Raw genomic sequence first — 26,935 nt, forward strand, 5'->3', positions numbered from 1 at the left:
CTTTACCACCTGCCGGCAATGCCTGGAGTGTGGACCCAATGCCAGAAGAATAAACAAAAAAAGCAGAGAAGAAGTACCGTTATCTGGGCGTATATATCTTTTCTGTCAGTAGAACCATTAATATGCTAACCGGGAGCTCGAATTAATGTTTTATTAAGCTCTCAGCATCGTCTTTTACCTCATTCTGAGCCCTAAAGTCAGGGCTTAGACTACGTTTGTGCTCCTGCACAAGTTTTGGGATTTTGGCTGCTGCTACCATGGAAGCAAGTGGTGGCTAGTGACAGAAATAATAAAAAAATTCTGGAAAATACTCGTCTTCTCGTGATTATCAAAGGAGGGTTTTTTTGTTTTTGTTTTTAATACATACCTAATCACAGTTGGCATGTTAACAGCTTCATCACTGCATGCTTCTTCAATTTTAGTTTTTTTTTCCCCCCTAAAGGGCTAACCCTAGCCACAAACTGCAAAAGATTCTTGGATCTTGGATGAATCCACTTGTTTACAGATAATTCATTTTTTTTACCAGATTATTAATTTGACCAAAATGCAGTTTGCACTTTTTAGTGTCTTCCCTTGTATGATTAGTCTTCACATGTGCCTTTCCAGGTTACCCATTTGAATAAAACATTTGCCCCTAATGTGGGGTTTTCCCCCTGTATGAATCCTATTGCTTCAGACCACTTATTGTCACTAAAGCCTTTGCCACAGACTGTAAAATATGGGGCTGTCTCGAGTTGGAGATGTTAAGGTTTTCAATTGCCGGCTCTGGAAAAAAAGTTTTACAAAACCTGAGGTCCGTTTTTGACATTCTACCACGACACACAAACGGTATAGTGTGCCGTGCCTATGCCTCGGCCACGCCAGCCACAACTGAAACAAATTCTGCTCTGCTATTAAAATCTGCTCTATTATTATCTACTTTTTATTTATTTTATTCTTTTTTGTAACTATATGCATGTATGCTGTGTATGTGTATATAGATTTATGTATTTTCCGACTATCCTTGGGATTGTGGGTGGGGGGTGGGTGGGATAGGGGATGGAGTTTTATTTGTTTTTATTTTCTGTTTTCTGTTTAAGGCTTGCCCCTGGGTCTGTCACAAAAACTCAAATAAAAAGATTTTGAAAAGAAAATATGGGGCTTTTCCTCTTCATGAACCGCCATGATATGCAGATCAAACTGTGGATTAAGCTCGAAGCCGCAACTAAATGGCTTCTCTTATGTGTGATGTATGCGCGTCATGTGTTGCTTCAAATTTCCATTGAGGGCAAAGCATTTGCCACAAACTGCGCAAACATAGGGCTTTTCCCCTGTATGAATCAGACTGTGTTTCCTCAGATCATTCCTTTGAACGAAGCCTTTACTGCAAATTGTGCAACTATAGGGTTTTTCCCCTGTATGAATCATGATGTGTTTGTTAAGATTTTGTTTAGAATTAAAGTCTTTTCCACAAAATGGGCAATTGATGTCATTTCCCCCTGTATGACTGACAAGCTGCTTCTCCTCTTTGTGAATAATCATGTGTTGCTTCAAATTTCCATTAAGCTTAAAGCCTTTGCCACAAACTTTGCAAACACAGGGCTTCTCCTCTGTGTGAATCATCATGTGTTGGTTCAAATTTCCAATAAGTTTAAAGCCTTTGCCACAAACTTTGCAAATGAAGGGCTTCTCCTCTGTGTGACTCATCATGTGTTGCTTCAAATTTCCATTAAGGGCAAAGCCTTTGCCACAAACTGTGCAACTATAGGGATCTCCCCCTGTATGAATCAGACTGTGTTTCTCGAGGTCATTCATTTGAACAAAGCCTTTTCCGCAAACTGTGCAACTGTATGGTTTTCCCCCCATATGCATCACCATGTGTTTCTTCAGATTTTGTTTAGAATTACAGTCTTTTCCGCAAAATTGGCAATTGAAGCCGTTTCCTCCTGTATGAATGACCAGGTGCTTCTCCACTGTGTGAGTCATCATGTGTTGCTTCAAATTTCCATTAAGGTTAAAGCCTTTGCCACAAACTGTGCAAATATAGGGCTTTTCCCCTGTGTGAATCAGACTGTGCTTCTTCAGATCATTCATTTGAACAAAGCCTTTGCCGCAAACTGTGCAACAATGTGGTTTTTCCCCTGTATGAATCATTATGTGTCTCTTCAGATTTCTATTATTAATAAAATATTTCCCACAAACTGTGCAATCAAAGCTCTTTCCCCCTGCATGCTTCTTCAGCTTGTGGCTCAAAGGCAACTCGTCTCCTTCCACATGTGATGGAAGTGTGTTTAAACCCGACTGGTCTTCCTGCTTCTCCTCCCACTCATCACTGTCTTCAGTGTCCAATTCATAACAGTGTGAAGAGAGGAGCTCATCATCTCTAGTGAATTGTGATGCTCCACCGTCCTCTACATCAGCTTGTGTTTCTATGTGTGGATTTGAGGTGCTGGCCAAAGGCTCGGTCTCTCCGTTTTCACCATCATCTTCACTTTTCACTGTTATTAATGTCAATGTTGACCAATCAGCCACCTCTGAACTATGAAGTAGCTCCTCCTGTTCCTCTTTAATGTGTGGAGGCTCTGGTTCCTCCTTGACCAGCCTGGGGCTCGTCTCTCGCTGTTCAGGGGAAACCTCTTTACACACAGGTAGGTGCAGGAAGCCTGGGGTAAAGATACAATGAGAGCAAACCGTTACCCGTTTGGATGTTTGAACCTCCATCTTGATCATAGATTGCACATGAGCAAACACGCATGCACGACAACAGCATCACACACACACCACTACAAGACACGGTCCATGGATAATACACTCATTTTGTTTTGTTCTGTGTTCTTTGTGGCACATTCACCACAGGCCAAGTGAGGTCTGTGATTCCTTTGAATGTACTAACATTAACCCCCCGGATGTAAAACAGTCAAACAGAGCAGTTGCTTTGTTGCCCAACTTTGTAAGACTTTGCCGTCTTAATTGTTGAACTGAAGTATCCCCTCAGCTTAATGACTGCAATGTATATGTATATATACAACAGCTGCTGCTCATTTGCTGGCTCAAATTGATTTGCATTTTGCACACTTTATTCCACTGTATAGGAAAATTGGGCTACAATTGAATAGTTGGATTTTTGATAAGGCTGAGTATTACAATTAGCATTATTTTTTTTTTTTTACCTGATTCAGTGTTGCACCGCATGTTCCTATGTAGTAATGTCGATGCTGACACATCAGCCTCCGGCTGTTCCTCTTTAAGCTGCTCCTCCTGGCCCAGACTGGATGTCCTCTTCTCAGATGAAATCTCTTTACACACAGACAGAAGGAGGAAAAAAATAAGTAGCTGTATCTGTACAACAACTCAGTGATGATATGCCATGGATGTGGCTTTTGTCAGGAATCTACCGAGTTACATGATGAAAATAAACAAGTTAGACGAGTTTTGGCCAAACGGCAGCGGTGGCCGAACGGTTTGCGGAGCGGTCTTGAATTGATATCGGAAGGTTGCAAGAGTTCGTATCCCCGGACGGGCACGTTAAAATTACCACCGCTGAAGTGCCCTTGAGCAAGGCATTGAACCCCTACCATGAAATGTCCTATGAGCAGGGCCTGGCTGTAAACAAGTTATTGAGCTTAGTCCAGTTACCCTGCAGGGTAAACATAGTACCTTTCCTTTCTTTCCTCTCCAGCGTCTGAATAGCCCTCGGTTGCTACTGCTAGGCAATCGTTACAAAGGCAGTGAACCGGAAGTGAACAATAACGGCTCTACCAGCTTCAATGAAAACAGACTTTTTAAAATCCATTGATCTCCATCTCCATAATATGTGGATTAAAGGACCCAATGCCAGAGTGTAATTGGTTTTCGATGGTGACGTAATGACGATATGTTTTAGTGTTGGGAGGATTAAAGGTAATGCTCCTGTGTGTACATGTATGCAATCTGGCACCACTGCCGTATCAGGCACAATTTGCTGGGACGGTGCATACGCATCAGAAGTGACAGTTTATAACGGTCGAAAGTACTTGCGCGCTCTGCTTGCGCACTAGTTGGCCATTCATGGCCTACTAGTGTGCAACAAGCAAGTATGCACTTGACAGAGTGCAGTTCTAGTTTATTTGATAAATTGAAAATGGTGGGCCCTATATAGCCCCTATTGTAAACAAGTGTAATGCTTTATGGTGTCGTCCACTCACAGTTAACAATTTTTGTATTGAGTTGTACTTGAAATGTACTGTAATTCTGCAAACTGTTAATACATCAATCAATTATCAATGCTAGGAGCGTAGAGTTCCAAACAGATAGCTATAAGTTCAGTTCAGCTAGCCGCTAGTCATTGTAGGAACTTGTAGTTGTTTGTGTTTCAACATTTACAAACCTGCTTTGTGTAGTTTGATGCGTGGCTGTAGCATCACGTCCAGCAGTGACTCCATCTCTGTCTGGAATAGGTTGCACATCACCCCTGCTGCCGCATGGAGGCGCTCCAACACAAACACTCTGACATTAAGCTCCACGCTACAGACATCAGTGGCGCCACGCTGCTGGCTTTCCAAAACACACAGTATCTCCTCTCCCACCGACATCAGGTGCTCATTTATCGACCGCCTAACAGACTCCGTTTGACACCTTTTAACTCGTTTTGAAGACATTTTTATTATTATTATTTAATTCTTAACCGCGACCGTTGTTTCGCCGCTGTGAACATATAACATTCGTTTGGCCCTTTACTTCCTGCTTTGGCGTGCGTCACGCATGCGCTTTGCGCAATAAGATTCCACGCTTGTTTACATTTTGCACGTCCAGCTTGCAGAGCGCGCGCGTGCGCGCGGAAAGAGAGAGAAAGAGAGAGAGCGATGGACGTTGTGTCGTCGTGGTGTGTGCGCGTGCATGCGTGCGCGCCTCTCTCTCTCTCTCTCTCTCTCTCTCTCTCTCTCTCTCTCTCTCTCTCTCTCAATTCAATTAGCTTGATAGAGCGTCGCAGTCCCGCGGCCCGCCCCCTTTCATGACGAAAAAAGTTTTTTTAAAGCCTCGAACAAATCAAGCCAACTCGGATCGTGACAACTCATGACAACGAACACAATATTTTGGGCAGAACAAATAATTAGAAAGAAGAATAGAAGGGCAGTGACTTTTTGGTTTTTCTTCTTTGTATTAATTATCTTTTCAGGCCCAAAATATTGTGTCTGTTTGTTGTCATTGGCGTTTTCTTCAAAACTTACATTTTGCTGTATACTTGTTCTACAGATTTGGTCCAAAACTCATACAAATCAGTGATCAAGAAGATGTACAATGAGTCTGATGTTTGAGGGGCGCCAGCTCCTCAAAAATATATGCAGCAATATATGCAGAACTTTACGTCATATAGTATCAATTAATATAGGCTATAGGCCTATATATATAACAGTAAGACGCGCAAACGCGGGAAGCGAACGCAGCTCGTACATATTTGGGTTTTGGACGTATAGCTGCTTTGGGGACTCCTTATATGGTTATGGCTGAGTCATGGTGACGTAATCACTCAGCTCCATATATGGGCACAAAAGCGGGACAGACAGACACACAGACATGATCTGCTAGGTCTCATAGTAAGTGCTCATTGCATTCGCAATCATTGCGTTCGCAATCACTGCGTTCGCAATATATGCAAATATGCATAGTGTCTATATATTACGTCATGATGTAAGAGCACACAGGTGTGATATTTACCATATTACATCCCGATCGATTGACTTCCTAACTGTGTGGGTAGCCAACCCTGGTCAATGGCTGGCATATCTAGGAGGTCATCCGCCCCCCCCCCCCCCCCCCCCCCCTCACTGTATATGTTTCTTTTCCCGTTTTTCTTCCTTTATGATGAATTCCTGTTCTGTTCTTTAACTTTATAGAAGTGTCTATTTGTGCATGTTCTCCCCGTGTCCCCTAGGGTAGGTACCCTCACAAAAACATGCCGTAATCCTGGTCTCTAAAACTGCCTCCCCCTGGCCAGCCGGGGCGCCTGATGGAGGGGAAAGGAACTGGTCGGAATAACGTGTCCCTTCCACGCGCTACGTCCGGCCGGGGAAATTCCCCTCTGTCAGGTGAAAATAAGCAGCTTGGACTCCTCATGCATAGAAGGAGGCATGAGGTCAGTCCGCTGCCCCCCCAGGTTGGCAGAGGAAGTGTAGCGCCCAGGATTACATTAAAAAATTGGCACTGGGTAAAAAGAAAACTGGGTTACAAAATCGTGGGATAAAAATTTTAAGTAAAAAAAAAAAAAAGAAGTGTCTATTTGTCTCTAAATGTTTTGATGAATTGAACATGGTGGACCCTCTTGTAAACAAGTGTAATGATTAATTGGGTCGTCCACTCACAGTTAACAGTCTTTGTATTGAGTTTGTGCTTGAAATGTACTGTAATTCGGCAAACTGTTAATAAATATTTCAATCAATCAATCAATCCATACATCTGACCAGTTCCTTGTATTGGTTCTCCAGTACATCCACGTATGTTAGTGTGGGACGTCCTCGTGATCAGGGACGGATTAACCCCCAAGAGGCCGGGCCCCTGGGCCGGTAATCTTTGCAGGGTCCCCATAGAGCGCATGCATGCAACATTTGTATTTGTTTGTCAGTGTTTCTGCTATATAGACTATAGCAGGACACTGTCACAGACACCAGGAGAATGAGACTATAGCAGGACACTGTCACAGACACCAGGAGAATGAGACTATAGCAGGACACACTGCCAAAGACACCAGGAGAATGAGACTATAGCAGGACACTGTCACAGACACCAGGAGAATGAGACTATAGCAGGACACTGACACAGACACCAGGAGAATGAGACTATAGCAGGACACACTGTCACAGACACCAGGAGAATGAGACTATAGGACACTGACACAGACACCAGGAGAATGAGACTAACAGGACACTGTCACAGACACCAGGAGAATGAGACTATAGCAGGACACTAGCCACAGACACCAGGAGAATGAGACTATAGCAGGACACTGTCACAGACACCAGGAGAATGAGACTATAGCAGGACACTGTCACAGACACCAGGAGAATGAGACTATAGCAGGACACTAGCCACAGACACCAGGAGAATGAGACTATAGCAGGACACTAGCCACAGACACCAGGAGAATGAGACTATAGCAGGACACTAGCCACAGACACCAGGAGAATGAGACTATAGCAGGACACTAGCCACAGACACCAGGAGAATGAGACTATAGCAGGACACTGCCACAGACACCAGGAGAATGAGACTATAGCAGGACACTGCCACAGACACCAGGAGAATGAGACTATAGCAGGACACTGTCACAGACACCAAGAGCTGCCAGCCAGCAAACATTTTGGAAGTCAATTGATCGGAATGTAATTGTAAATGTGGTAAAAGAGCCAACACAACACACTACACACACGTCGCACACACACACACACACACACACACACACTAAAAGACAGACTCTTGGGGAATTGGCTGGCTCGTCCAGCATGTAGATTTTTATTTTTTTATTGTGAACAGAATTGTTCTAGTTACTGCAGTGGAATGTGACAACACTCAAAAACACATCAACAGCTTCAGTGACTGGCCGACCTCATAGCAGTACCCGGTGTGGCATGTATAACCTCATAGCAGTACCCGGGGTGGCATGTATAACCTCATAGCAGTACCCGGGGTGGCATGTATAACCTCATATCGATCAGTACCCGAGGGTGGCATGTAAACCTCATATCAGTACCCTATCAGTACCCTGGGTGGCATGTACAACTCATATCAGTACCCTGGGTGGTAGTACACCTCATATCAGTACCCGAGGGTGGCATGTAAACCTCATATCAGTACCCGAGGGTGGCATGTGTAACCTCACAACAGTACCCGAGGGTGGCATGTAAACCTCATATCGATCAGTACCCGAGGGTGGCATGTAAATCTCATATCAGTACCCTGGGTGGCATGTATAACCTCACAACAGTACCCGAGGGTGGCATGTATAACCTCACAACAGTACCCGAGGGCGGCATGTAAACCTCATATCAGTACCCTATCAGTACCCTGGGTGGTAGTACACCTCATATCAGTACCCGAGGGTGGCATGTAAATCTCATATCAGTACCCTGGGTGGCATGTATAACCTCACAACAGTACCCGAGGGTGGCATGTATAACCTCACAACAGTACCCGAGGGCGGCATGTAAACCTCATATCAGTACCCTATCAGTACCCTGGGTGGTAGTACACCTCATATCAGTACCCGAGGGCAGCATGTAAACCTCATATCAGTACCCGAGGGTGGCATGTATAACCTCACAACAGTACCCGAGGGTGGCATGTATAACCTCACAACAGTACCCGAGGGCGGCATGTAAACCTCATATCAGTACCCTATCAGTACCCTGGGTGGTAGTACACCTCATATCAGTACCCGAGGGCAGCATGTAAACCTCATATCAGTACCCGAGGGTGGCATGTAAACCTCATATCAGTACCCGAGGGTGGCATGTAAACCTCACAACATAATCAAGCAGAGATAGGATTGGTGGTGCGGCATTCGAGGGTTCCGTTCTATTGTCATTATAACACCATATCTGTTACCATGCTGGTACTGTGTAAGGAAACACTTGGGAGTAGTGCAATACTGCAGTATACTGAAATACTTGGGGTGTGGTAAACAGTGTAGTACCACAGTAACTGTGATACTTTTACTGTGATACTTTTACTTTGGAGTAAATACTTGGGGTGTGGTAAACAGTGTAGTACCACAGTCACTGTGATACTTTTGTGCCATTGTATTTACCTGGTATTTCTACATAACACATTTTGGGCGGGATCCCCTTTTGGTGTTTTAAACGTTGTTATAATTTAAGCTATTGAAAAATAGCAGCTCTATACAAGCTATACAATAGGTCTGCTATTTTCGATAAATCGTGAAAATGTGACACAAATCTTTGAATTATATATTATTACAGAGTGAACATTTTAAGGGTGGAGGCATAATGCAATTTTGGGGGTCCTTGACATGAAATATTGAGCACCACTGATACAGAAACATGCGGTTTTTCAGGAAACTGTCAGGATTTAGAAGATTTTTCTGACGTTTTCTTTTATTTACATTTTGACATCAGGCCTAAATGGGTTCCTGCTCATTTTCCTTGTGGTTTTTTCCCCCACACTAAATGCGTCACCATAGCGCACGTGGGCTTTGGGTTGTCGGTTGAAATCCTACCGTATACTACAGAAACGCTGAGGCTGAGTATAGCAATGTCTCGCTCAAGTGGGAATCACATTTAGCAAAAGGAGCTCAAGACTTTGCTGTCAATCGACGTTATAATACAATGCAGGCTCTGGCGCTGGAATTATTATTAAATGGCCGGTTCAGATAGTTGGAACTTAAAAGCTGTAGGACATACCGTACTTGCCATTAATATAGTGGTTGGAAATGAGTCCCGTGGTGGGAGTTCTGCTCTGGTTCTGGTGAACTATTTAAGTTGTTCTGGTCATTTAGATTCATCCACGAATCTAGCATCATGTGTATTGTTGACCTATTTCTAGAGAGAGCTACTTTCATTGAACTTTGACCCCACCTGTCACATGATGGAACTATATGTTGTTGTGCTGCTGATGGCGTAGTGATACTCGGTACACAAAGAAAGTTCCATGTGACAGAGAGGTCAAAGTTGAACGAAAGGTTTCTCTGTATGGTAGAAATAGGTCAATAATAACAAATGATGCTATTATAGCTTGTGGGTTCATTTATTTTTAATGCGTGCCCCCCCCCCCCCCCCCCCCAATTAATACCTTTTCAATTCCAACCACTATATTTATGGCATAAGTATTTCCTACAGCTTTATGTCCAAAAATCTGAACTAACCATTTAAACTGCAAAAATAAATACATGTACTATAAAACACTCAAAACACTGGAGGGGAGCTGTGATTAAAAGCGAACAACACTAAATCAGTGGAGCTCAATCTATTTTCATGTCAGGGAAATAGACACATATTATTATTATTATTATATAATATTACCCCACGGATTAGTGTTAAGTGTCCTTGATCAAGACACTGAACCCCACATTGCTCCCGATGTGCAGGTCGGTGCCTTGCGTGGTTTCCGCCGCCATCGGTGTGAGAATGGCGTGAACGTAGTAATGCACAATCGCTGTGAAGCGCCTTGAATAAAGGCACTATAATAATAATAAATGCACCATTTACCACGCTCACATTTGAAAAGATACGTCAAGATTTGTATCAGTGTCTTTAAATGTATAAAGTTATGAAGTATGAGAATATGGTTGGGAATCCTGATCGGGGGATCCTGGACATGAAAAGGTTACACAGCAGGTAGTCTATAGCCTCGATACCCATGCAGGCTTTCATTTCGTCTGCGCGAAAAATGAAAGCCTGGAGGAACGCATTGGTCTAGAAGTGGGAGTCAACGCTTCCGGGCTGGTGTCGCTCCAAATGATGTGACGTAGCGCTTCACTAGGTGGGAGAGGAGTGGCCAGGGCTGACGGACAGATCGGTGAGATCCAATCAGGGCGTGCGCAAATCTCAGCCGCGACCCACCCACTATAGACCAGAAACTTAACACGTTAGCTCAGGCTAGGTAGTCTATGACAGACTCAACCTAAAAGCAGTTACTGCTCTTGAACGCCAGAGGGCAGCATTGTGTCATAGTTAAGTGTTTTAAGAGCATTGTGAGACAAATTAACAAAGTTGCCATAATGGAAAATACAGTTAATAAAGCATTATGTCATACTTTAGCTGTTGAAAAACAGCAGATCTACAAGCTCATAGGCCACGAGCTTGTAGATCTAATCGTATAAAAGGTGGCGCAAAGCTTTGAATATCTATTCTTTCAGAGCGGACGCTAGTATTTAACTCAAATATTTTCTTCTGGGGGAACTACATATTTTTCAGATGGGGGTCGGCGGCCAATTACACATATTTTTAGCATGACGCGAAACTACGCCGAATGCTGATGCTATATGCATTAATATCTCACTTTGCTTGTACAGTAGAACAGATTGTACAACATTTAGTTTTAGATGCTGGACAAATTCTACGCATTCATTTGGGGGCCCTTGACATGACAATGTGTGAGAACCTTACAATACTGTCACCCTGTGGCTGTGTTTGGTACTGCAGTGTTTCACTACTACTATTTCAGTAGTCAGTATTTCAGCACTAATACTCTCATACTCTAGAGTATTTCAGGACTAATACTCTCATATTCTAGAGTATTTCAGGAGTGATACTCTAGTACAGCACATATAACCAGTCCTTTCAGCGTTCTGTAATTTGCATACATACACAGCAAACACCAATCAATCTCAGCACCACATTCAAAAGTTTTTTTTTCTACAAACCCTGCAAGATTCCCGCATTTTAATGGCATAAAATGCTTGAATTATCGTTAACCAATTAACCAATAGCATCGTGCGCTATTCACCAATGTGAGTTTGTTTGTTATTTGACAATTCATTTTTTTAACCATCACTTTTGAGGGATCTTTCTTTTTTTTTTTACCAGAACCACCCAAAATAAATTAACGGCATAATGATGTATAAACGTGACCAATCAGATTGCTTCCTCGAAACGACCTGTTGTACAATGATGTATAAGGTGGCTGACCAATCCGATTGCTGACCAATCAGATTGCTTCCTATATTATAATTCTTTCACCATACGTGACCAGATTTGACTGAGAGACTGCCATCGCGCAAATTCCAGCTTTTCACCAGAGGAGAAAAAACGTTTTATTTCTGTATTTTCAAAATGAATTAATAGCACAGGCAGACTCTTCACATACTAGAGCATGTCTGGAATAAATATCAGAGCTGAAATTGACATGTAAATATGAAATAAATGCTATAACACGTAGCTAGGTGTAATGCTAGAGACCACAGAAGTGAAGTCTGTTTTCTCAACTCACTGTTTTCTCTGCAAGACATTATTACTCTATAAGCTATATCTCCAAAACCGGTGGGTCAAACTGAACAACCAATATGTCAATTTGAAGCTATGATTCCCTGCTTTCATGTGACAAAATCCAATGGCAGTCCCTCAGTCAAATTTGGTCACTTATCATAGTAAATACATGCTGCATTCGTTGGTCTGGAGAGGGCAGTTGTTTTACAGACGGGTTAAAAGGGCAGGGGCCGAAGCCCCCTTTGATGTCTGTGTGCAAACCGCTCCGGTGGTGAGGTGACTACCGCTCCGGTGGTGAGGTGACCACCGCTCCGGTGGTGGTGGTGACCACCGCTCCGGTGGTGAGGTGACCACCGCTCTGGGGTGGTGAGGTGACCACCGCTCCGGTGTGGTGAGGTGACCACCGCTCCGGTGGTGAGGTGACCACCGCTCCGGTGGTGAGGTGACCACCGCTCCGGTGTGGTGAGGTGACCACCGCTCCGGGGTGGTGAGGTGACCACCGCTCCGGTGTGGTGAGGTGACCACCGCTCCGGGGTGGTGAGGTGACCACCGCTCCGGTGGTGAGGTGACCACCGCTCCGGTGTGGTGAGGTGACCACCGCTCCGGTGTGGTGAGGTGACCACCGCTCCAGGGTGGTGAGGTGACCACCGCTCCGGTGGTCGTGAGGTGACCACCGCTGCGGTGGTTTGGATGCCAATGTTGTGGTTGGATGAGCGGGTGGTGAGTAAAAAACAGAGAGAAGGGCTGTGGTTTTATCTTCACCGCGGCTCAGTGACGTCACGTTGTAGTTCGGGGGTGCAGTACTTAGTTTAGACAGTTTTTGGTTTAGACCAGTCATTAGTCCTACAACTACAACCTATCTCAAACCCTCACCCCTAAACCTAACCTCCCACGGGGCAGCACACCTAAACCTAACCCATGTCTAACCAATGACTAGTCTAAACCAAGTATGCACCCCGCAGTTCGGTGGTCACGTCACCACCGAAAATCCAGCCTATGAAAGAGCCGTCACACGTTCCAAGACGGTCGGGAACCCCTTACGGTGTTTTAAAGCATTTTATGTTATACTTTTAGCAGTTGAAAAATAGCAGATCTACAAGCTCTTGTGGGGGTCTCTGGATGTAACTAGTAACTACGCATTTTCAGATGGAGGTCATGTTGTAGTTCGGTGGGTTGCAGTACTTAAGTTTAGAGACAGTTTTTGGTTTAGACTGGTTACATGACTAAGGCCGCACTACGAGCTTGTAGATCTGCTATTTTTCTAACAGCTAAAGTACATATACATACATAATGCTGAGAAAAAGATGATGCTGTTAGCATCATGTCGTGCTTTAGTTATTGAAAAATAGCAGATCTACAAGCTCATAGCGCTTGTAGGTCTGCTATTTTTGAAAAATCTGATCTCAGGTCAGAATGGGTTAATCAGACCGGTGTGTGTGTCCAGTGGAAACCTCGCATGAATCTGATCTCAGGTCAGAATGGGTTAATCAGACCAGTGTGTGTGTGTCCAGTGGAAACCTCGCATGAATCTGATCTCAGGTCAGAATGGGTTAAAGAGTATATATGAATAGAGACGGCACCCTGAGGCCAAATGGACATAGTAGTGGCCGAATTTGGTATTTCAGTTTTGCCCCCAAACACGTGAACGAACGGGCTGGTCCGTTGACTATCATTGCGCAACGTTCATGATGACACGTGGACGCACGTGAACGCACGTGAACGCACGTGAACGCACGTGAATGCACGTGAACGCACGTGAACGCGTGCAATGATGATAGTCAACGGCCAGCGACTTAATGCGAGTGGACGGGAGGAGAAATCTGGTGCTGTCTCTATTACTACATACTCTAAAGGGTAACAAAGTGTATCCACACTTTTCCTGGGCTGTGTGTGCTCCAGTTCCTGTCGATTTGATCCAATGAAAGCCAATGAAACTCGTCAGATGACCAATGATATCCAATGAAATTAACAGGAACTGGAGCACACACAGCCCAGGAAAAAGTGTGGATATAGGATGTCTGTAAAGTGACATTTAAAGGACTTTCAAGACCTTTTTGAACACCTTTTCTTAACATGACATACGTGAACAGAAATAAGACCGTTACTGCGTCAAAGGGTCATCATCAAACTACCCGGGTATACTATGAAAAAAAAAAAAAAGATGGTCAAATGAACAAATTGTCAAATATTACCTAGAGAAAATAACCGATCTACACATGCTCACAACAGCTCGCGTTGGAATGGAATTGAGAGCTTGTAGCTCGGCTATTTTCACAATAGTTTAAAAGAGCGGTTTGCGGTCGCCCGAGAACAAAAACAACAATAAATAATAACATTAATAATACCACAAATAAGACGGTATAATCTCTCGGTAAACCCTTTGTTTACTGTGAGGCGTTTAAAACATGGCTGTCTTGTGAGGCGTTCCGAGGTTACATCATTCCCTTTGGAACGTTAGTGTTGGTCAGCAGTCACATCATAACTGTTGTCAATCAACCTTCAAATTTCACCCCTGCTCCAACGAGAGGAGGCGTTGTTCCTGAGAGCCTTCCTGATTGGCTGGTCGGCTAGGAAAGGCCTGGTGATTGGATTAGAGCGTCGGGGGGGGGGGGATAGGGTAAGGGGGGCTTTCGAGGGACGGGGGGGAAGGAAGAGAATTTATCCAAAAACAAAAGGATTCCATCCCCCGCCCACACAAAGAAAAATAACTGTTGATCGCAGGGCTGGGCAGTAGATCCGTCTTCACGTCGATATGGTGATGTGAGACTTTAAAGGTAGAGTAAGTGATTTCACTCAAAAAACCGTAGGTTTCGTTTTTGGCTGTGGGACCTAAGCCTTCGTCCAATCAGGATAGAGAGTCAAAAACGAAACTTAAGGTTTTTTGACCCCCAGGGGTTAACTGGGGACAGGGAGGAACTCCTTATATGGTCAGCACACTCTATAGTAGAGAGGATTATCACAACAAAACAAAAAAATAAGTGATATTTGAGTTAAGTGAAATCACTTACTCTACCTTTAAGGTGCGTTCAGAACATTCGCCTCGGTCCGTCCCGTTCGCGGCGCCGCCGCCCGGTACCACTGTTCTGCTTTTCTCTAACAAAACGGCGGTTCCACGAGCCCAAAGCCATCGATATGTCGTCGCCGCTGTCGGAAAACGTATACGTCGATATTGGCGGGCGTTTCGTAAAAAATGCGCCGGGAAGAACGCGCACGCTCAGATGGACATACGAGGGGTGGAGTACTTTAGTTCAGAGACTAGTCAATGGTTTAGCTCAGATGGACATACAAGGGGTGCAGTACTTTAGTTCAGAGACTAGTCAATGGTTTAGCTCAGATGGACATACGAGTGGTGCAGTACTTTAGTTCAGAGACTAGTCATTGGTTTAGCTCAGATGGACATACGAGTGGTGCAGTACTTTAGTTCAGAGACTAGTCAATGGTTTAGCTCAGATGGACATACGAGGGGTGCAGTACTTTAGTTCAGAGACTAGTCATTGGTTTAGCTCAGATGGACATACGAGTGGTGCAGTACTTTAGTTCAGAGACTAGTCATTGGTTTAGTTCAGATGGACGTACGAGGGGTGCAGTACTTTAGTTCAGAGACTAGTCATTGGTTTAGTTCAGATGGACGTACGAGGGGTGCAGTACTTTAGTTCAGAGACTAGTCATTGGTTTAGTTCAGATGAACATACGAGTGGTGGAGTACTTTAGTTCAGAGACTAGTCATTGGTTTAGCTCAGATGGACATACGAGTGGTGCAGTACTTTAGTTCAGAGACACGAGTGGTGGAGTACTTTAGTTCAGAGACTAGTCATTGGTTTAGCTCAGATGGACATACGAGTGGTGGAGTACTTTAGTTCAGAGACTAGTCATTGGTTTAGCTCAGATGGACATACGAGTGGTGCAGTACTTTAGTTCAGAGACTAGTCATTGGTTTAGCTCAGATGGACATACGAGTGGTGCAGTACTTTAGTTCAGAGACTAGTCATTGGTTTAGCTCAGATGGACATACGAGTGGTGGAGTACTTTAGTTCAGAGACTAGTCATTGGTTTCAGATGGACATACGAGTGGTGCAGTACTTTAGTTCAGAGACTAGTCATTGGTTTAGCTCAGATGGACATACGAGGGGTGCAGTACTTTAGTTCAGAGACTAGTCATTGGTTTCAGGTGGACATACGAGTGGTGGAGTACTTTAGTTCAGAGACTAGTCATTGGTTTCAGATGGACATACGAGGGGTGCAGTACTTTAGTTCAGAGACTAGTCATTGGTTTCCGACAAAACGACCACCCACCCTCGAACCCTGCCCCGCGACCATAACCACCACGAGCAGCATCGCGTGTTCGTCTAATGCTTCTGCGGTCCCCCCTGGGGGGGGAACGCGCTCGGATGGAAAGACGCTGGGGGAACGAACGCGCTCGGAATGTCAAGAGTGTTCTGGTGTCAGAGATCAATCAGTTCATTAGCTTAACAGTCGAGTATAGACACTCTTTGACGAACGTTGCCTAGTTTCCACCCTTTCTAATTCATATCGTTCATTCGAGGTTTTTTTTGTCACTCGCAAAAAACCCGCAAATCAAATATCCGCCCGCTATCCAACCGCACCATCCTGTTTATATTAAGATATTCGCGAAATTACGTGCGACAATTCTCTAAGAACGTTATTTTCTGAACGCAGCCTGTTTATCGTCACCACATCATCATCATCATCATCATCGATATGGAGGTTATTTGGTGAAAAATAACACTTTTTTTCTTCTTCTTGATGGCCCAGCTCCTGGTGTGTGTGTGTGTATGTGTGTGTGTGTAACGTGTATGTGTGTGTGTGTGTGTGTGTGTGTGACGTGTGTGTGTGTATGTGTGTGTGTGTGTGTGTGCGTGTGTACGGTGGTAAAAAGCTTCAGTTCTCTTCTATCATGTTCAGATCTAGTTCTGTACAATCCCTCTCAAACACTGCAGTCTGCTGCGACGAGGGGAGGGGCCCCTCCTCCTCCTCCCCCCCCTCCTCCTCCCCCTCCTCCTCCTCCTCCTCCCCCGCCTCCTCGTCCTCCCCCCCCTCCTCCACGGGGCCCCCTCCCCCCTCCTCGTCGCTCTCGCTGAGCGGTCCGATGGAGGAGCATCGTCCCAGGAGGTCGGCGGGGGAACAGGAGCGCCTGTAGTCCAGGAACAGGTCCCTGACCCCGCCTCCTCCTCCTCCTCCTCCCCCACGCTCCACCGCCTGGGGGTCAAAGCTACGAGTCTGCAGTGATCACACACACACACACACACACACACACACGCAGACAGACACACACACACACGTATTAGTATACAGTACTTGTGACAGTACAAACATTTTAAAACGGTGATCAGGTCCAGAGCCCGGGCAGAGGCTTTTGTGCCGTTTCTGGACAACCGGCGGCGTATCCGACGGACTCGACACTGAGCACTGCACTCCCTGTGGGGGGGGGGGGGGGGGTGGTGGTGGACCGTGGACACGCGTGTGTCGAATGTGAAGCGACCGGTTCCGAGTTACGTGTTTTTACAGACATACGTACACATGTACATACACACACACAGAGTGTGCATTTATAGATATTATTATTATTAGTAGTATTATTATGTCTGTGTTGTTGGGGCTTGTATGTACATCAGCGGTGTCAGTGTAAATCAAGCATAACTCTATCTCCGACCCCTAAACCTAAGAACTTATAAGTGTTCTAAACCTAATCCCAACCTGAATCTACCTGAATCATAACTCTATCTCCGACCCCTAAACCTAAGAACTTATAAGTGTTCTAAACCTAATCCCAACCTGAATCTCAAATTCTACTTAAAGGACAACTTTAGTTTTTTTTCCAACCAAGGTTCATGTTTTAGGTTGTTATTAGAGTGTTTTTTTTTTCATTTGCTGCTTTCTTTTGTTTTAGGGATTTTAGCTGTTTTTGACAGCAGGGGCATTCGAGCATGGGGCTAAATATTTATTTATTTATCAAATGTTATAGCGATTTCTTTTTTTTATTATTATTTACTATAGCCCTACTAGACTCCAATAAATTACATCTGGCCACAGAAGATCACAGGATCTACTGAATGTGAAGGAGGCCTACTGGGGGGAAGCCACACTGTATCGTGATCTTTTGCGGTCAAATATAATTTCTTGGGGTCTACTAGGACTATAGTAAATAATAAATAAAAAAATATTTAGCCCCATGTTCGAATGTCAAAAACAGCTAAAATCCCTAAAACGAAAGAAAGCAGCAATCTTTTATTTTATTTTCAACACTAATCTTTTACTTTATCTAAAAACAACCTAAAACATGAACCTTGAGGCCTTGGTTATAATAGTTGAAAGGGATCTCCATGTATGGACATGAAGGACTGCCAGACAAACACAGAGAGGCGGTTTCTAAACTGCACACAGCCCTCCTATGAGAGTGGAAGAAAATCGGGCCTTTTTTTTCATGATTATTAGTAGGTCTGACGCACAATGAATTATAGGCTTCAAATAAAGACTGTGAGTGTGTGTATGGGAAAAAATATATAAACTTCACAGATTATAGATCACTTGGAATTATAACAATCTGTTGAGTATTGCCTGAATAATGCCACTAGTGAAATCCCAACTTTTATCGAGATGCGATGGCGATGGAGAAATCCCATAGTTAAATTACCTCATAGTCATGCTGCATGCGCTGTTGGTCGATGAAGAATTATAATCCAAGGTTTGTCCATCATATTATGGTTTATGGTTGAAAGTAAACCATAATAAGTAAACTTTAAGAAGAGATCTGCAGACTGCAGTGCAGAGTGCATGAGAGCAGCTCCGCTTGCTAATTGAGTTGACATTTGCGCAACTTCACTGCATGGCATTATACAGTAATTAGTTATTTGCCAGCACCTGCTCCAATATAGGCCTAAATCAAACGTTATTTATATAGCACATTTAAAACAATAGAAGCTGACCAAAGTGCTGTAGGCCTACAGGCTGAAACAAGTGGAGCATCACCATCGGCGCACAAAAAGAACATAATTAAAAAAAAAAAACACACAGGCAAATAGTATAGGCTACATAATTACAATAATACGATCAGGTGCAATTAAATGCCAAAGAGAAAAGGTGTTTTGGTCTGGGTCTGTAGGAGCTGCTCTGCTGCATGGGAGTTCACAGTGACAGAACAGGTCAGTCTTCAGACAAGAAGAAAAAAAAAAGATATCGCTGGCAACGGCAAAATCAGTTCTCCGCATCGCCAAAATAAATCTATAGGCCTAGTTTAATTCGTGCCATTATACTCAGCCAATATGCACAACGCAGCCCATGAGATTGCAGATCTTTGAATTTTCTTTCGTGTGAATGTGAATCCAAGCTGGTCCTCACAAGTATAGGTACACGGTACATCGCCAGGCTCCACAAGGTTCTCAGCGCAATGGCGCATCGATAAAAGTTGGGATTTCACTGGTGGCATTATTCAGACAATACTACAATACTACAGATTGTTATAATTCCAAGTGATCTATAATCTGGTGAAGTTTATATTTTCATTTGGGTGTAAGTAATGTTTTTATATGACTTTTATCAAACATGGTAGCCTATATTTAATGTCCACTGAGCTGTGGTGCGCTTGCCTATACACTCTCTCAATTAGGGATTTTCCCAGCGGTTATTTTCACTCTCGTGTACAACCTTTATTCAAATAGGGTATTTTAAAATGCAACCACACTTTCGATTTATTTTTCCTGGGACTGCAGCTGCACTTGTTCAGTTGACTTCCTTGTTGTTAACACGGGGAAAGAGGAGGCGTTGTGAGGTGCTGCGAGGCGCGAGCGTCCGCTTTTTTTAATATGACTATTCAATGTTTTATTTCAAAATCGATTCCCGTGCGTATCGATTGAACGTCGATTAATCGATTTTTTTTTTTGGGGTCAGCCCTAATTATTAGTGAGGACCTGTTATATGAAGATAGGTTGAAAAGTGGTGAAGTGGTCCTTTAATTAACACTAGAGAAAGTAGGAATGCCAACCCTAACCCTAAAAACACCAAAGTTCCGAGACAATTACCATTTAATTGCACAAAATAATTTGATCACTTTGTAAATGAACTATAACATCTGTGGGATCGACATAGGCTACTACAGAGATGAAGACAACATGTTAGCATAACCATGAAGAATTGTCACCATGGCGACTCCATTCTGACCTGAGATCAGATTCATACGAGGTTTCCACATGGACACACACTGGTCTGATTAACCCATTCTGACCTGAGATCAGATTCTAAAAATGTCAGTCGTTCTTCGAATTTTTCAAAAATAGCAGACCTACAAGCTCGTAGCGCGCCACTCGGTGGCGCGATATGAGCTTGTAGATCTGCTATTTTTCAATAGCTAAAGCATAACATGATGCTAACACCAATATGGGTGCCCGGTCAGAATGGGTTAAAGGAGAATTCCATGCTAGAATGCTTTCTTACCTTTCTTTGTAGTCGTTACGTCCCCACCAAAGAGGTCCAGGTGTTTTTTTTGTGCAAAAACTCCTTATTGGCTATTTTCCCTACCATAAGCCCTCAATGAATTGCATTGCATTGAATGGGAATTGAATGGGGCTATGGGGTGTTATGCTAATTTGCTTATTTCCATCGAAATAAGTAGTAAAGTGTGCCACTTGGGATATTATTTACATTATGAAGAGAGGATATATACAACGAAATTATACTTTTGAGCGATGGAAATAAGCGAATTAGCACAACACCCCATAGACCCATTCACTTCAATGCAATTCATTTAGGGCTTATGGTAGGGGAAATAGCCAATAAGGAGCTTTTGCACAAAATAACACCTGGACCTGGTGGGGACGTAACAACTACAAAGAAAGGTAAGAAAGCCTTTTAGTATGGAATTCTCCTTTAACCCATTCTGACCGGGAACCCATTTTCGTGTTAGCATCATGTTATGCTTTAGCTATTGAAAAATAGCAGATCTACAAGCTCATAGCGCGCCACCGAGTGGCGCGCTACGAGCTTGTAGGTCTGCTATTTTTGAAAAATCGAAGAACGACTGACATTTTTAAGAATCTGATCTCAGGTCAGAATGGGATATAATCAGACCAGTGTGTGTCCAGTGGAAACCTCGTATGAATCAGATCTCAGGTCAGAATGGGTTTTAAACGGGCGAGTTCTCCGGGTCTCCGTAAGCCCATACCTGTGTCATCTTGGTGAAGTCCAGTCCGGGTCGGGTGAAAGGTCGGTCGGGGTCGCGCCTCCTCTTCAGCCCCGGCTTGAGCAGCAGCAGGAGGTCGCACGGCTGCGAGTGGCAGCGCGGCAGCTGGGGAGGCAGCGCCCTCCGCAGGGAGGAGGGCGTACTGCACGCCGACGACGCTCCGCCACCTCCTCCTCCTCCTCCTCCTCCTCCTCCTGACGAACAGACGGAGCAGGGCGGGGCATGGGGAGGAGGAGGAGGAGGAGGAGGAGGAGGGGGGAGGGGAGGAGGGGGGTGCGGGGGCAGGAAGCAGGCCCCGCCTCCTCCCCCGCCGCCGTGGTAGTCTCCTCCTCCTCCGCGGATGAGGACGGGCGACAGGCTGAAGCGTCTCTGGGGCTTGGTGGGCCCGCCGTAGTAGTAGTAGTGGTGCTGTTGGTGTTGGTGTTGGTGGGAGGAGGAGGAGGAGGAGGAGGGGGGCGGCGGGGGGGGATGGGGGGGGTGCAGCGGCGAGGGGGAGGACGAGGAGCAGGAGGAGGGGGAGGGGAAGAAGCAGCAGCAGGAGGAGGCCGCCCCTCCCGCTCCGCCCAGCAGGGGGCCGTCCTCCCAGGGCAGGCTCCAGGGCAGCGGGGAGTCGGGCGACAGCGCCAGGCTGAAGAAGGTGGGGCTAGAGGAGGAGTGGAGGGAGGAGTTGAGGGAGGAGGAGGGGGGCAGCGGGGGAGCGCCCCCTCCTCCTCCTCCTCGCCCCCCTCCCCCTCCTCCGGGCCCCACGGGTGTCCAGACGTGCGAGGCGCTGGGTCTCCAGGTGTAGCCGCGGCAGCGCGACAGGTCCTCGGGCACGGAGAGCGAGCGACAGTGGCGCTTGGAGGGCGGGGGAGGGGGCGGGGCAGGGGGCGGGACCTGAGAGGAGGAGGAGGAGGAGGAGGAGGCGGGGAGGGGGGGAGGGGCCGAGGGCGGGGGGTGTTGGTGGTAGTGGTGGTGGTGGTGGGCGGGGGGGAAAGGAGAAGGAGGGGGAGGCGCGGAGTAGGAGGACGTGGTGGAGGAGCAGGAGGAGGAGGAGGAGGGGGCCCCCCCTCCCCCCACCACCCCCACCCCCTCCTGGAGGAGCAGGAGGTGGTGGTGGGCCGAGTCGGTGGGGGAGGGGGAGGGGGGAGGGGCCCCGGGGGGAAGGAGGACGAACTCAGGAGCTTGGAGGAAGGAGAGCACAGCTGGTGGTAATATCCACTGTCTGGAGAGAGAGAGAGAGAGAGACCATTAATATACACTGTCTGGAGAGAGAGAGAGAGAGAGAGTGAGACATTAATATACACTGTCTGGAGAGAGAGAGAGAGAGAGAGAGAGAGAGAGAGAGACAGAGACCATTAATATACACTGTCTGGAGAGAGACAAGAGAGAGAGAGAGAGAGACACCATTAATATACACTGTCTGGAGAGAGAGAGAGAGAGAGAGAGAGAGAGAGAGAGAGAGAGAGAGAGAGACCATTAATAACTATCTATAACTAATATCCACTGTCTGGAGAGAGAGAGAGAGAGAGAGAGGAGAGAGAGAGAGAGAGAGAGAGAGAGAGAGAGAGAGAGAGTAGAGAGAGAGAGAGAGAGAGAGAGAGAGAAGAGAGAGAGGGAGAGAGAGAGGGAGAGAGAGAGAGAGAGAGAGAGAGAGAGAGAGAGAGAGATGAGAGAGAGAAGAGAGAGAGAGACATATCAACCATTAATAACTCATCACTTCAATGTGTTCTGGGAGAACAGTCCAAATGCACAGTTTAATACGATATACTCCTTTCTGCTCCTCATCTGTCTCTCCGCAAAATATGAATGCTTTTTTTGGATCATATATCGTATAAATTAAAATGATCGCAATGTAAGCTATAGCATTAGCAATGTAAAGTCAACTTTTTTTTACTAGATTGTTCCGGGTCATGGCTTTCAGAGTAAAGCGCGGAGACAACCCGGCCACCCAGAGCTCCTATTTTGAAGCACTGATAGTGTTTTAATAACTCATCACTTCAATATGTTCCTGGAGAACAGTCAAATGCACAGTTTTGGCAGCAGAATTCGTGTGAGTTGTCATCAACTGAGGGACAGCCAGTGGACAGAAGAGGCAGGTATATCTGCCTGAACAGGGTCATTAAAGGACAACTTTAGTTTTTTTTTCAACCAAGGTTCATGTTTTAGGTTGTTATTAGAGAAAGTAAAAGATGAGTGTTATTTGCTGCTTTCTTTCGTTTTAGGGATTTTAGCTGTTTTTGACAGGGGGGGGCAGGGCATTCGAGCATGGGGCTAAATATGTATTTATTTACCAAATGTATAGCGATTTATTATTTTTATTATTAACTATAGTCCTACTAGACCCCACGAAATTACATCTGGCCACAAAAGATCACAGGATCTACTGAATGTGAAGGAGGCCTACTGGGGGAAGCCACACTGTGTGTCATAGGCTGCCATAGGATCCTGTGATCTTTTGTGGCCAGATGTAATTTCTTGGGGTCTAGTAGGACTATAGTAAAGAATAAAAAAATAAATCGCTATAACATTTTGTAAAGAAATACTTATTTAGCCCCATGCTCGAATGCCCCCGCCCCCCTGTCAAAAACAGCTAAAATCCCTAAAACTAAAGAAAGCAGCAAATGAAAAAAAAAATACACTTACCTTTTACTTTCTCTCATAACAACCTAAAACATGAACCTTGGTTGAAAAAAACCAAAGTTGTCCTTTAAGTTCCTGTTATGTTTCTGTGTGTTAATCTATTTTCATTGCTACTGTATATTGCTTGTTGTTCATTATTGTTGGGATGTTTGTTGTTGTCTCTGTGTGCACAATGCAGTGACACAAGGCTGCTGTACTTTATACCTCATACTTTAAATGCTTAGTATGAGGTATAAAGTACAGCAGGCTTGTGTTCACACAACAGAAATATTGGGTATTGGGTAAGACTGACGTCATGCATGATCTTTCAGGTCTGCCTCAAAGCAGACCAGAGGTAGAAAACTGTCGTTCCCTGATGTCATGGCTAGGGAGGGACACATGCTTCAGTAAGCAGGAACTGGGGATGGCCAACGAAGGACCGGAAAGTCATTGTGAAATCCATGATCTCGACCACGGTCAAAAGAATGATGATCTTTCAGGACCTTTCACTGCTTCGTCTCAACCATTACTCTATGGCTCTGGTCTCAGTACACCACGGTAATATTTTTTTGACATTCCGTTTCTCTCCAAAGTTGAATGTTGCCTCTACTGTTGGAGCAGCCATAAACTACACAGGTTCATCTCTACTGTTGGAGCAGCCATAAACTACACAGGTTCATCTCTACTGTTGGAGCAGCCATAAACTACACAGGTTCATCTCTACTGTTGGAGCAGCCATAAACTACACAGGTTCATCTCTACTGTTGGAGCAGCCATAAACTACACAGGTTCATCTCTACTGTTGGAGCAGCCATAAACTACACAGGTTCATGTTGGAGCAGCCATAAACTACACAGGTTCATCTCTACTGTTGGAGCAGCCATAAACTACACAGGTTCATCTCTACTACTGTTGGAGCAGCCATAAACTACACAGGTTCATCTCTACTGTTGGAGCAGCCATAAACTACACAGGTTCATCTCTACTACTGTTGGAGCAGCCATAAACTACACAGGTTAATCTCTACTGTTGGAGCAGCCATAAACTACACAGGTTCATCTCTACTGTTGGAGCAGCCATAAACTACACAGGTTAATCTCTACTGTTGGAGCAGCCATAAACTACACAGGTTCATCTCTACTGTTGGAGCAGCCATAAACTACACAGGTTCATCTCTACTGTTGGAGCAGCCATAAACTACACAAGTTCATCTCTACTGTTGGAGCAGCCATAAACTACACAGGTTCATCTCTACTACTGTTGGAGCAGCCATAAACTACACAGGTTCATCTCTACTGTTGGAGCAGCCATAAACTACACAGGTTCATCTCTACTACTGTTGGAGCAGCCATAAACTACACAGGTTCATCTCTACTGTTGGAGCAGCCATAAACTACACAGGTTCATCTCTACTGTTGGAGCAGCCATAAACTACACAGATTCATCTCTACTGTTGGAGCAGCCATAAACTACACAGGTTCATCTCTACTGTTGGAGCAGCCATAAACTACACAGGTTCATCTCTACTACTGTTGGAGCAGCCATAAACTACACAGGTTCATCTCTACTGTTGGAGCAGCCATAAACTACACAGGTTCATCTCTACTACTGTTGGAGCAGCCATAAACTACACAGGTTCATGTTGGAGCAGCCATAAACTACACAGGTTCATCTCTACTACTGTTGGAGCAGCCATAAACTACACAGGTTCATGTTGGAGCAGCCATAAACTACACAGGTTCATCTCTACTGTTGGAGCAGCCATAAACTACACAGGTTCATCTCTACTGTTGGAGCAGCCATAAACTACACAGGTTCATCTCTACTGTTGGAGCAGCCATAAACTACACAGGTTCATCACTACTGTTGGAGCAGCCATAAACTACACAGGTTCATCTCTACTATTGTTGGAGCAGCCATAAACTACACAGGTTCATCTCTACTGTTGTTGGAGCAGCCATAAACTACACAGGTTCATCTCTACTACTGTTGGAGCAGCCATAAACTACACAGGTTCATCCCGGTGTTCTGGGGCATCTTTGTAAAGTTAGTGTTAGTAAAAAGCAGGTAAAAGAGTAACTTTTGAGCAGACTAAACATCAGTCACTCTACCATTCAATGCAGTAGACGACCTGCCTATTTACACCGCAGATATGTCGTCTCCAGCATGTTTACGTTTCAGTCGAACGCAAGCGAGCCTCGCCTGGCGTCGACTGGCTTTGATTAGGAAACGCAGAGACGCGTTATTACTAACCCTAACCCTGGCTAAATCTAAACCTAACCTCAGTCTCAAAGATGGAGTGCCACAATTTTTGTATTTTTCCAGTTTTTCATGTGTCTATGAGGTGACAGTACTTCATTAGACACCCTGGAGTTGTTTTTATGTGCAACGGTGTATTCACTTTGTATTTAGGGTTTCTTCCTGGAGGCTGAACCCTTGCCAGTCAAACGGGCCAATGAAATAAACAGTAATATAGCGACATCACACTGTCAGCCCCTCCCCTAACCCCTCCCCCTTTATCATACAACTACAGCTGTGGGTGTGGCTTCAGTTCAGGTGGATCACCCCAAGAAGCAAAGATTTGAGTTAAAAACATTAGCTCTGAAAGAATATATATATATTCAAAGATTTGCGCCACATTTTCACGATTTTTTTTCAAAACTAGCAGATCTACAAGCTCGCAGCGCGCCACCGAGTGGCGCGCTGCGAGCTTGTAGATCTGCTATTTTTCAATATCTAAATTATAACAACGTTTAAAACACCACAAAAGGGGTTCCCGCCCAGAATGGGTAAAAAAAAAAAGCCCTAGACGTAATAATAAGAGTCAAACAATGGGCCCAGCCAGGTATAAATCAAAACAACAGATCTGTACATCTGTAGATCTAGGTATAGCTCTCTAGGGAACAGAGGTTTGTACGACCTGTGATGTATTGATCTGCTGACTGATGGAGATGAGTCTGATGAAGGTGATGAAGGTGATGAGGATGATGATGATGGACTCACCGGGCATCAACCCATCAGGCCACCGCTCAGCCAAGTCTCTAGGATCCAGCTGGGACTACACACACACACACAGTCACACGCACACACACACACACACACACACACACACACGCACACACACATAATTGATCATTGTTAGGGGTGCGTGATTATGAAATTATGACCGACGATATCCGATTATTTTTACAGGGTCATGTCTGCCGATTGCGATTCTGACCGATTCCGATATTATAGGCCCAGTCCC

General features: G+C 44.9%; 2 protein-coding genes across 3 annotated transcripts; both read right to left on the reverse strand.

Moving 5' to 3' along the window:
- Window positions 1–7,432: 7,432 nt before the first annotated feature.
- LOC308327247 (uncharacterized protein) lies at window positions 7,433–12,732 on the reverse strand (the record flags this gene model as incomplete). Of its 2 annotated transcripts, none has more annotated exons than XM_080780519.1 (2): window positions 7,433–11,124; window positions 11,158–12,732. In XM_080780519.1, one exon carries the CDS (start codon window positions 12,730–12,732, stop codon window positions 12,175–12,177), a length of 558 nt encoding a protein of 185 aa, XP_080636645.1. In that variant the 3' UTR covers window positions 7,433–11,124; window positions 11,158–12,174. The 2 variants fall into 2 exon arrangements, with proteins under 2 accessions (XP_080636645.1, XP_080636646.1); XM_080780520.1 differs by having other exon boundaries at window positions 7,433–7,731; window positions 8,470–12,732.
- A 1,171-nt stretch (window positions 12,733–13,903) lies between these two features.
- On the reverse strand, window positions 13,904–26,698 carry LOC308327703 (uncharacterized protein; the record flags this gene model as incomplete). Its single annotated transcript, XM_080781228.1, has 3 exons — window positions 13,904–17,132; window positions 21,070–22,250; window positions 26,632–26,698. The coding sequence occupies 3 exons, from the start codon at window positions 26,696–26,698 to the stop codon at window positions 16,794–16,796; spliced, it is 1,587 nt and encodes a 528-aa protein (XP_080637354.1). The 3' UTR covers window positions 13,904–16,793.
- Window positions 26,699–26,935: the final 237 nt, after the last annotated feature.

This window comes from Protomyctophum bolini (genome assembly GCF_963924005.1).
Source record: "Protomyctophum bolini genome assembly, chromosome: 13".
Taxonomy (NCBI): Eukaryota; Metazoa; Chordata; class Actinopteri; order Myctophiformes; family Myctophidae; genus Protomyctophum; species Protomyctophum bolini.